Source organism: Anopheles stephensi, chromosome 2 (assembly GCF_013141755.1).
Source record: "Anopheles stephensi strain Indian chromosome 2, UCI_ANSTEP_V1.0, whole genome shotgun sequence".
Classification (NCBI taxonomy): Eukaryota; Metazoa; Arthropoda; class Insecta; order Diptera; family Culicidae; genus Anopheles; species Anopheles stephensi.
The window spans coordinates 39962867-39974882 of NC_050202.1; the positions used below are offsets into that span (position 1 = coordinate 39962867).

Consider the following 12016-nt stretch of genomic DNA (forward strand, 5'->3'; position numbering starts at 1 on the left):
GGTCGAACCGTGGCGTGGGGGTGCGGATGGCCGAAGGGTGAAGGGGGTGGTGGTACTACTACCTCGTACATCCTACTACCACCCGAGCGGTTCACATCTCGGATGTATTGAGCCAAGTTTTGCAGCCGTCCAGAGAGCGTTGAATAAAGTTTGCTGATGGAGTTTCGGACGCCTGTACGGTGGATAAAATGGACCAAGGAATGGCGAAGGACGGGAGGGGAACGGAAAATTCATTGCTGATCCATTTGGAGGGCCAGAGGAGGACAAGGTGGAAAGCGAGCACAGGCAGTTGGAAGAACCGTTCTAGAGGAGAGCCGCAAAAAGGGATCAAGAATGGAGGCTGCTGGATGCGAGAACGTGGTGCAGGAGAAGCATGGTGGAAAGTACATTGAGAGTGGCAGAGGGCGCTGCCGCAAAAGTGAAATTGTTAAAGCCGAAAACCCACCCAACGCGCCACCAGTGGGTGGAAGTTACTGGAATGAAAATGGCGGTGGGAAACTAGGAGACAGAACGACTACAAGTGGACTAGCAGCTGCGCTAGTGTTCGCGAAATGTGCACTTGCGAGAGAGAGAGAGAGAGAGAGAGAGAGCGAGAGAGAGAGAAAGCGAGAGAAAGCATAAGGCAGGTGGAGGAAAGGGCGAGTTCGGGTTTACATTATTTTCTGCATACATCGAACACAAAAGTCAGCGGCTCAAAGAGAACCTCCACCTCACGAAATCATGCTCCCAATTTCGTAAGATGGAAGGAGCGGAAAATACGCGCGCGAGAGGTCTTGAAAAACGGAACTACCATGACCAACGATGGGACGAGAAAATCCGCTTCCCTTTTCCTGACCACCCACCACCCTGACCGACCCCACCAGCAGTAAAGGGATAGAGAAATTGGTAAAATTTGTATTCGATGCTCATGATGATAGGCAGAGGAAGTGAGAAGCTCTACCGAGAAGAAGAAACACTAGTGGGTGGTGATGGTGGTGGTGGTGGTGGGTGAATTTCTCCCAACATCAGGAGATGCAAAAGAAGAACCAAGGCTGGCCATACTCGGCGCAACACAACATGGCGGTGCTGTTGCAGTGTACCAGTTAACTGTATTGCACTGAAATTGTACTCATGTGTACGTGTGCAGGTACGTATGTTTGTGTGCACTGTATGTGTGCCGGAGGACACAACGTAAAGCTCACAGCGACGCCAACAACAACAACAACTCAGTTCCGGTGAGAAAACGCTAACAAACCAACCAACCAACCATCTAACCATCCATCGGAGGACGAGGAGTCGATCGCGTAAAAGAAGAATGCTCGCTGTGTGAAAAAGGACATGAACAGATCCACCCCGCACAGCCAACTGAACGCGGTGGTGGTTGGAGTCCCCGAAATGGAGGATGGAAACAGGGGACCTTAGAACATCAGGAAAAGCCATCGCCAGGCGATATATATTTCGTCGCATTTCCTCATTCTTGCGTCCGCGACAAACTCGCTCACACAGAGACTGGCACACACTCACACACATACCAAAGCAGCAATAAGGAGGAACGAGAGCCATGGAGCCATGAAGCCATGGCCGGGGGAAGGGTTGAAATCGGGGTTGAGGGACGGATGGGGTCAACGTTTGAAGCACCGAGCCATCAACCGACGATGCGAATCGATGCTGCTGTGTACGTGTGCGCGCGATCGGTGCGTTATCCTGGTAAAACGTATATACAGCACCGCGTGTACTGCGACAGTGCAAGCCGGATTGATAAGTTTGTTTGAGAGCTGCTCAATGGATAATGTTGAATGAATTGCTTAAACAATTATAACTCGGAGCAATAGCCGCCAATAAGTTACTTGCGCTTATTTAACATTTCTCCAAGAGCGGTTTTGGTCTACAAACTTATCAGTACACGGCTACAAGGATCGCACGCGACTAACCGATGGACACGGGGATGCCGGTGTGATGATGTCGTCCCATTGATATGTGTGCAGCAGTTGTTGGCTGATAGAGCTCATCGGAGTCGTCGAACAAGCGCGTAACATGTCCCTCTGGCCCTTGGGATAAGATCGTCGTGAACCTGGATCGACGATTGTAAATGTAACTCGAAACTGGTTTTGCCTCGACATTGACAACACGCCACACCGGAACAAGACATATCGAGTAAGCTACCCATATCGCTTGGACCAGACAGCACGAAGAGACATATTACAGTTTTCCGAGACTGCATCCGCGGTCACAGCACCAACCTGCCGATCGACCAAACGCGTATGGAAATCATAGAATACCGTTCAAGAGAGCTGGATAGAGAGAAAGGAAATGAAATTCTACGCTACCGGCATACGGTTAGTTTGGCAACGTCACAGACAACACATGACGACACTTACTCACCTTACCCTCTGCGTACTTTCTCCATTCTTCTCCCTATCTTACATTCACCCATACTTCCACATTCAAACCCCCCACCGCCGCCACCCCTTCCACCACGATCGCTTGTTTTCACATTTCCTTTCGGCTTATCCAGTTGCCAACAGAATGCAAACAAACGAAACACCGCGAGACCTCCCTTTTGCTCCACAACCAGTGCAGTGATGAACATCGGGTTGGGTGGCGAGAGAAGAGATCAAATCCCGGGTTGAATGAATGTGGGTAACATCATGGCTGCTTTTGCGCTAACAAATCTGCCCAACCACCGTTCCACCCTGCCAGAAAGGAAGGACGCGCATGTGTGTATCTTTAATTTTGAGCTCAGATGAAAGGAGCTGAGGCCCTCCTCCGATCGCCTGTGTTCCCAGTACATTCTATTACCGCCACCGCAGATTGATTATATGTATATACATATACATGCACACATGTGCACATACATTTGCACCCCGGAAACAGCTTCCAATATCCGGTTCTAAAGAGCAGTCGATGCGGGAGAGCATATCATTAGAACATTGGTCACTTTGCCACGCGGCCTACATGGAATCGAAAATTCGTGACATTAGAATTACGCAGATTCGAGACACATGTGGGACACTCTAGAGAAAAACTAGCCTGTTGCTCAGAATTGGTTGGTTGAATTAGCGAATTGGAAAGGATGTAGTTATTATGAAAGTCATGTTATATAAAGTGGAATAGTGTAACTAATGTTAATGATGTTGATAAAATAAACGTGGGACATGATAGGAGGTGTTGATAGAACCGATTTTTGATTAAGCTTCTTTTATAGAGGCCTTGGGTCTTGGCATCATCATCAACGAGACTCATAGGATGAGCAAATCGCAAGAAGTTGTATTAATATAATGACAAAGAAAATATACCTCCGAACAAATAAAATTCAATAGAAAAGCTTTTGTGAAACCTTCAACACACACAAAGGAAACGTAAAAAATATCAAATGTAACTATCCATAAAATAAGTGAGAAACATATGAGAATAAAACAAAAATAACATTCCACATCGTCTAAAAGGTATTTGTCGTATTTTTCTCATCCTGAAATATGCATTCCTTTGATTTGAATCACTAAGGAGAATATTTTAAATGATTTTTCTTCTTCTTCTGTGGCACTACAACCTCGAGAGGTCTTGGCCTGCCATTTCTGGCTTTCTGTGACTCAATTTTACCCGTAGAAAAGTAGTCAGCCTTTCGTACGGGGAGGCGGTCTGGATGGGATTTGAACCCCGGCCCTGCCGTGTGAAGACCGGCGCCGCTGTCGCCTCGACCACCGGACCGCCCCGATTTTAAATGATTAGTAGAAAATTATTATAACACGTTATACAATATTGCCAATATAATATTGGCAAGCCTGTTGCGAATCTTCTTCTTCTTCTTTCTTGGCTCGGCTCTTTAAGACGTCTTTAATCTCTTAGATCATGCCTGCCATTTCTGGCAAGACTTGTTGATACCGCAAAGCTGGATGGGGAACCTGTGGGGGAACGGCTCGGATGAGATTTGTACCCCGGTCCTGCCGTGTTCCATAGCCGCGTTGGCATCTCCCCCACTGAATGCAAGAGTCCATTGTATGATTGCAAAGTTCCACAACGGATTTGCAACCATTTGAAACATTCTTCCAATTGACTCAAAATTTTTTATGAAATCTTATGGAACAAAACCATGTCATACATAACACCAGGGCATAATTATGTATATAATTTACGGAAATCTCATTGCAAAATAGTATTACTGTAGATAAAAAAAAGGAATAATAATTGTCGCACAAAAAAAGCTGTCCATAACTAGACAGAAATCATTGCAGCAGCAGGAGAATCCTTACCCAGCACACTCTTACACACACCAGCAAAACTCTTCCCCCGTTAATCTCTTGTCGGTAACGACAAGTGGAAACTTTGTTTGCTTCCTTTTTCGTCCACCAAGAGATGATGCTGGTCTCTGCATGCAGACCAAACTCAGCAACACTTTCCTCCGACTGGCGGACAGTTTTCGTAAGTGCTGTTTTTTAAACATTTTGTCACCGAAGTATTTTTTTTTCTTCGCTCGGCCACCCTCGGTGGTGGAAAGGTGTGAAAAGAAATGAGAACCACGGGCAACGACAGCTTTTTCCCCTTTTTTCATCCTTTCACTCGATCCCCGGGGCACGTGTTTTGAAATTTAATTCCTGTTGCGCTAACCCCTTTTTTGAGGCAATTTTTTATCGACTGGGATTCTGGACCATAATGAGGGGTCACAGGACAAAGCGCGAGAGGCGGTAGATAAGGGACACAAAGTGTGCTCGATTAAACAATACTCAAACTTTTAAGTGTAGTAAGCGACAGCGAGGTGTGGTGAAGTATTATCAGACTTCTTTAGTTTAAATAGTTAAACGACGTTAGTTTGTTTAACGACTGGATATTATGGTTCAAATTACACATTGATCACGATAATCAATCCTCGCCAAAGAAGCTGATGATGCAAAGGGAGCACGAAAATAAAGTACGATAATTCCCTAATTACTACCTCGTGATGAACTTGAGTTGTTCGCATGCAAATTAGCTAAGCAGGAAAAAAGAAACACACACACACACGTAACTGAACATTCCAACCACGCCCAAACTGAAAAACCAGAATTCATTCCCATCAGATGCACGAGTGGCAGCTTTCACAGCATCGAAACGAAAATTCGTACCGCAGAGACTATCATAGAGCCAGTAAATGCGCGAAATGCGTTGAAGAATCGACCGACCGACCGACCGACCGACCGACCACCACCAGCGGAAACTCGAAAGACGATGGCAAATTGTTGCGATGGTAGTCGCCGCTTCGATTTAGGCCAAATATTCGTTCCGCGACTGCATACCTTCCGCCCAAACTGTAATTATCTTCTCGATTCAGGTAGGGCGAACGGCCTTTGGAGAGATCGGTATTTTGGGCACGCTAACCGACCGACCTCTGGAAGGTTTCAATCAAATAAAAACTTTACCCCGGCTAAGGGTCCATCCCGCTTGAAGTTCGGGCATCACCATCACCATGGCCGTCGCATGGTTAACACAAGTAGCCTTAAAATAACGAGACTATCTTCCACCCAACAACTGATGATGGTGGTGCCACCGATAAGCAGTTTTCCAGCGTCTTAAAAACTTTGAATATCCTGCAGCAGTATCTCGGGTGTGCGGCGTACAAGCACACACACACACACACACACAAACAGGTTGCTATCGCTTTCTGAGTGGCTTGGCTCATCGTTCGTCTACCGTGTCTTAGCATCTTTTCGTGTTACACTTGATCTTGACGCTCGCAACGACAGCGCCAAACCATACCGGCGGCAGAGAGCCACACTGCAGCGCAAAGTCCCTGGGTTCACAGTTCTGTGTACTTCTTGTTTAAGATTCGAAATTGAAAATTTAGCATGCCATACTTGACTCCGGCAGCATGGCATGGCGAGCGGGCGCGGAAAACAAAGATATCAAATTGGGAAAAAGTGAGAAAAATGAGAAAACACTAACCTAGGGCAGGATCCAGTACCGCCTGGGCGGCTTGCTCTTCGCTGACGGGTGTCTTGAGCCACATTTTCTTCAACTTCATCGCCGCCGGGGAGTCCTCGGATGTGGCCACTGGAAAGAGAAAGAGAGCGAAAGGAGAGGGAAAAATAAAGTAAAATAAAACACGAAACACCGATAAGATGAGATGAAGGATTCGTTCGCTCGTTTCAACGAGCATGCTGATGTGCGCCTTTGCATGAAGGAACGCGCGTCCTAACACTTTTTCTTCGCTCTCCTCCTTCGAGAGCCTGCTTCACTTATCCGTGGGAAGATCACAGCTTCATCCATCCTCTTCATTCATCCCCACGTACTGTTTCCCGTGTCTTCGATATGCCGCGCAGAAGTTTCTAACGGTAGATAACTAGTGCATGATTACGATTTCGCAGTTGCATCCCAACTTTTTTGCAACATTCCACTTTCTTCTACGCTTATATTAGCTTATGGAGGTTTCGGAAGCTATGCAACTAAAGTTTGATTGAAAATAGCGTAATCGTGTCTCCTTGAAGTCTTGAGACATTTTTGTTCCCATGTTGGATCAGTATCAGTACATAAAGTGGTATAAACGAGATGTTCCTCGCTTGAAACCCCTATTCGCATCGTTCATCACAATAACAACAAAAAGCAATTATTGCATTAAAGAGTAGTTAAATATGGTCCAGTGGCATATAATGGCAGCGGCGATAATTACGTACACGATCAAGGGATCGGTATCTAGTATGATCCGAATCGCCCTATCGTATCCACGACCAGCTAAACGTTAATCAAATCAAGGAAGCCACAGATGTAAGCCTCGCAGTGGTCTTGCAAGGTTGAAGTGCTAGAGCTCAGAGCTGACTTATAAAGCATTTTAGTTATAACGATAATAATATGAATCATTTATATTAGAAAACCGCTCAAGATCTTGCCTGACTCGCTCATACATTCGATATGAAGCATTGCACCTTAAAACTTTGATTAGATATATTACGGATGGATTCATGTCTTAGAGCCTTTCAAAACTGCATCCACCTGGAGTATTGTGACTGCTGTTATTGGTCATACTACAGTTTTTGAATATCATTTCACCTAGTAAGACTGTAACGATAATTGTTGTTATTTCTTCAAAAAAGAATATAAACTTAGGACAATTTACCAAAACTGTTCCTTCACTTCAAAGTTCCTTCAAGTCATCCATAACGATAGGTGACATAAGGCATGCAATCTGTAAGACGGCTCGTCGCCGTGTTCTCAGCGTCTCTTATGCTGATGCCGTACAATAAGCACAGGTCATTTCTTCCCTGGTGTTTGCCTAAGTCCAGGCATGCTCGGTTATGTTTACAATTGCACTAGTAGATTTTATAATTTACAATAAATATATTCAAGACAGTTTGTACTTTTTCTACTATGAAATTGACGACGCCATACCTATTCGTATTGTCGAAAACTTGGTGCTTCCAATAGAGACATAGACATAAAAATGCATTTGAAATTTAATTGCAATAGTTTAATTAAAGATTATTTTAAGGGCTAAAGTAACTAATAATGCATCAATCCAACACTTGCTTCTAAATCACGTACAAGGAGTACAACAACTTGCTAGATCCCGACATTGAAATAAGCGTTGGTGCCATTTAATTCCATGCACCATGCGCTGGGTTTGGTTATATATTTCCAAACCTTCCGATTTAGCTAGACAGAAAATCAATAATCTCAACGCCTGCACAAACTAGACTAACATGGAAGCTCCGTGTTCCCCTAAAAAGGGACGAAAAGACACGAGGGCATATTTAACGAAACTATCCGAAAATCGTTCATTCGATCGGACGACCGGTGCGTGCGTGCCCGTGCGTATTCAAAGATCGTTTCGATGTACCTGAGAGCACCTTTGCCGACCAACACCACAGACATGGGTGGCTGGGCCTTCATTTCAATATGCAACCATAAAACAACAACAGCAACAACGGTGCCCGAGTTAGCGTTGAAAACGGTACAGGAGAAATAAATGCATCGGCCACCATATTCCACTTCCCTCGGTACCCCGCTAGCCAGCCAGCATGCCAGCCAGCTCACGCAACACAAGTCTGCCGCCGCTGGAAGCGATTTCTCGCTTCAAAAGAAAAGCTCTCGCATCCAACGATGGAACGATGATGCACCAACCAATCATGCATAGGTGCATAGCTGCATCGGGACGGTGTGGGCTTTAACATGCAACTTCTGTGTCTATGCTCCGCTTCAATATGTATGCGTACGCGGGCTTTCGTATCATACGCACAATGGTCTAATCTTCTCCCTAGGTCACTGTATTTCAGCTAGTCTCTCCTCCTTGCGTACGGGCTCAAGCTCTGGCCCGGCACAGAAAACCAGCTGCTCTCTGAGCTTGGAGATGCACCGATGCATCAGCACACTTTCTCTGCATCGGTCGTCGTCTCGCATCCCGCAGCATCAGCGAAGGTGGTTCGCCCGAACCTTCCGCGAAATCAATTCAAAATCAAACCCCGGGCTTCCGGTGGAGCGGGTGGAGAGCGAGTGACCCGTGGGCTACCCCCAATGCTTCCACCGCCAGCACCAAACTAACCAACCCGGGCATGTCGAATGCGTACAGGCACAAGAGTTTATATGCATCCGAATCTCACTCAACGCAACTACCTCATACTTTTAGAGATTTTCTATACATATGTACACGTGCGTATCTTTATTGCACACCAGTGCATCCATCGGTTAAGCAAGACCAGGCAAGGGGCGATGGTGATGCAGAGCGGAAAGACGAACCACTGTCCCATCCCAATGCCGCCCTCGATGGTCCCTATCCCACACCACAAACAACGAACCGTGTGTGTGCACCAACCTGCACATGGAGGAAAGTTTAGTTAGTTTCGAGCCTTCGCATCCATCCCGCCCAACGAGTGCAGCAGCAGACGGGTGGAAGATTGCGCTTTTATATAAACATATTTTGTGTGGAAAACTTCCGAATTATATGTACACACGGTCGGTGGGAGTTTGTTGGTGGAGGCGAACGATTGGTGGAGCTACTAGGAGGGCGGCAGCGAGAATGTCAGGACGATGCACATACGACGCCCGCGAGAACACACACACACATACGCGCGCGCGTACGTACAACAGCTCGCCACCACTGCTCGCCCAGCGGATGGCGCGTGTGTTTTGTCGGCAAAGGATGTTGAGGGTCTCCCATCCCTACTATGCCGATGCATGAGGTGTATCACTAGTCACCAGCGAGGCCCGGTTGACGACGATGACTGTGAACGCGAGCCCCGGGAAAACTCGGAGAAAGGCTCTTCGCACACAGCGTGTCGGTGTGCGGGACGGAAAAGAGAGGAAGTCTACTGGGGCAGCTCACACCGCCAGAGCCACCGAATGATGAAGGTGGAAGGACGGATGCAATTGAAGCAACATGAAAATCGCGCAACGTTCGCGCGGCTCATGGCGGAGGCACTAGCGCCAAAGAAAGGATATTTTACTTCTGGAGTGCTCCAACGCTAGAACCAACTCAACACTAAAGCAAACCATCCGACAGACCGACCAACCGACCGACCAACCGACCGACCGTCCGACCGATTCATTGTGCTCGCTGCTGTGCGCTCGGGCAAAAGAGAAAAGAACAGTTCAATTTGTTGCATCCTTTACTCCAAATGGGGAGAACAAATTCACAGGCACCGACTACACCTTAAAGGATTGATTGGTACGTTTCGAGGATAAAGTGGTATCAATAAAAAATAGACGGGCACATATTTTTGTCTAAAGCTCAAACTTGCTTGGCCGAGCTAACGCAGAATTAATATTTAAGATTTAAGATTTAAGTCCTTCCAAAATAGCTCTGATCTAATCCAGTCTCTAACCCCAGAATATTTTGTTCAATTGAATACAGAATGTATAACAAATCTGGATGTAGTCAACACAGCAACGATTTATAATGGTCATCGACATATTAAACTAACGTAAGATCTGACACTGTGGGCATAAGAGTCAATGGTTTCGTCCTATCATGAGCAGCACATTTTATCATATCAACAAACGTCTTCCTAAGTCAAATGCGGGCGCATGAAACGTAAACCTAGTTAAAAATATATACAATCCGAAGCTTCTACATACTATTCAATTCACAGTGTCTCATTGCACGTTGACACCGGAACTGAACACTGGCAACCTAACTGCAAAACGGTATACCGACCGACGAGACCAGCACGTGAACGCGAAAATGCAATCCTGTGGCCGGGGCGCGATCGATCAATGCACGATGGGACACCAATACGCTGCCGCGCACAATGGTCCCCGTGTGTAAATCGGGAGACGAGAGTTAACGAGAATTTTCGACCGTTTGCGGTTATCGAAGCCGTTAAGGAGGGAAACATATAAAAGCGCTGACGGCTGGGTTGGCTGGCTGGCTTTGACATCCTCCACACCACTGCCGCCCAAAGAGGTAAACTACGGCAAAACGGTGAGACTGAAAGGGTGATGCCGCCAAGGAGCAAGGTAAGCAGGAAGTTATATTTGAAACACATATTTGCACTAAATCTCGTATAATATAACGTGTGCCCTCGAGGTCCGTTTGCTTCTTCCGGTTCACCAAACTAGCCCTTCTTTCTCATTCTTCTACATTAGGTTGGGTTGGAATGGTAGAAAAGTGGAACTACCTTCACCGGCTCCATCCTTCCTTCCAGGGGACATCTGACATCCGGGAGAGTCAAGAGAAACAGGCACTAGGACCCAGTGGAAATGCATGTGTGTGTGTACGTAGAAGTACCATTCGGCAATGGCCAGTCGGAAAAGGCTCCAAAATCTAGGGAAAACCACCAACACAAACACGTTCACAACTCCAGTCCCCCCCCCCCCCCCTCCCGTTTTGCTGCTAATGGCCACCAAGTTGCTCTCCATTCGGACAACGGACCAACGCACGCACTTTTCGATGCAAATTCGATCCGGGGGTTTACAACTATAGTTGTTATATATCCTGACTGCTCACCCACACCCTTCAGCAACTAGCTACACACAGACATACAGACACGTACGCACGGCTGTGCATGCATCCTCTGCGGAAAATCCTTGGATCCGAACTGAAAATTAAGTCCTTGTCGCACGGACAAGACGACCACGGGAGGAAGGGAAGATCATGTGCGGGAAGAAGATCGGCGAATAAGCACCTGCAGGTGCACCCGTAATGTTTCATACCCCACCAATCGCACACATGCAACTACGCACGCACACACACACACACACACATGAATACACACATTGGAGCTTTTCCCGGGGAGCAAATCAACCTAAGCAAATGCACGATATACCACCACCTGATCTGATGGCGATGATGGCGGCGGCGGCAGCGTCGACTTCGCTTAGAAAGGCATTTCTGGCTAAACGAAACAGCGTGCACTTTTTGCACTGCCCTCGTTGGGCGGGCTGCCGGGAGATGGATGCATCGTGCCATCCACCACGAGAACGGTCGGTGCATCTCCCAGCATCATTAAAGATCCGAAATCGGACGGTGATGCAGCAGTGGCAGTGGAGACAGCGTGGAGTATGTTAGATTGCCGGAGAAGCATCGTTCGGTAGACTATGGACGTCAACGGGACGACGGCGACGACGAGGACGACACGGACGGAAGCAAGGAACAAGGCTAATAATTAATTAAAACAAACCGACGGAAGCAGCAGCAAAGCCCACAACAATACCCCACTGGGTGTGGATGGGCATGGGCACTGGCACTAGGAAACGTACATTTTGCAAGGATGATAGCAGCGTACGTGCACGGAGGATACAGCATACCATTGGCTTTTCCGATGCACATTAGCTCTATGCAGCGGGCAGGACCATGACGACGACGACGGCGACTAGACACTAACCCTGTGTAGCCGGTTCTCAACCAATCATCGCCATAGTAACAACTACTAAACCGATGAGCATATGACGAGATTTCGTCGAAAAATTCAAAACTGTTGGCAGGCAACGTTTGTTGGACCCAAAATTCTGCTCGCTCTACACCATGCTGTTGGAAAATACATGCACTAAATTGAATTTGATTACATATTTTCGATCCACATCACGGATGCAAATATTGTACGATGATGCATCATAGCAAGTTAATTTTTAAATT

At 46.8% G+C, this 12016-nt stretch overlaps 1 protein-coding gene across 5 annotated transcripts in view; it reads right to left on the bottom strand.

The window, feature by feature from the left end:
- Window positions 1-12016, bottom strand: part of LOC118507882 (metastasis-associated protein MTA1) — a 41809-nt gene that overhangs the window by 14351 nt on the left and 15442 nt on the right. For all 5 annotated transcript variants that reach the window (XM_036047111.1, XM_036047114.1, XM_036047112.1 and 2 more), the window contains exon 4: window positions 5896-6003. In XM_036047111.1, the coding sequence (XP_035903004.1) occupies window positions 5896-6003 (108 nt within the window). The remainder of the gene's footprint in view (window positions 1-5895; window positions 6004-12016) is intronic.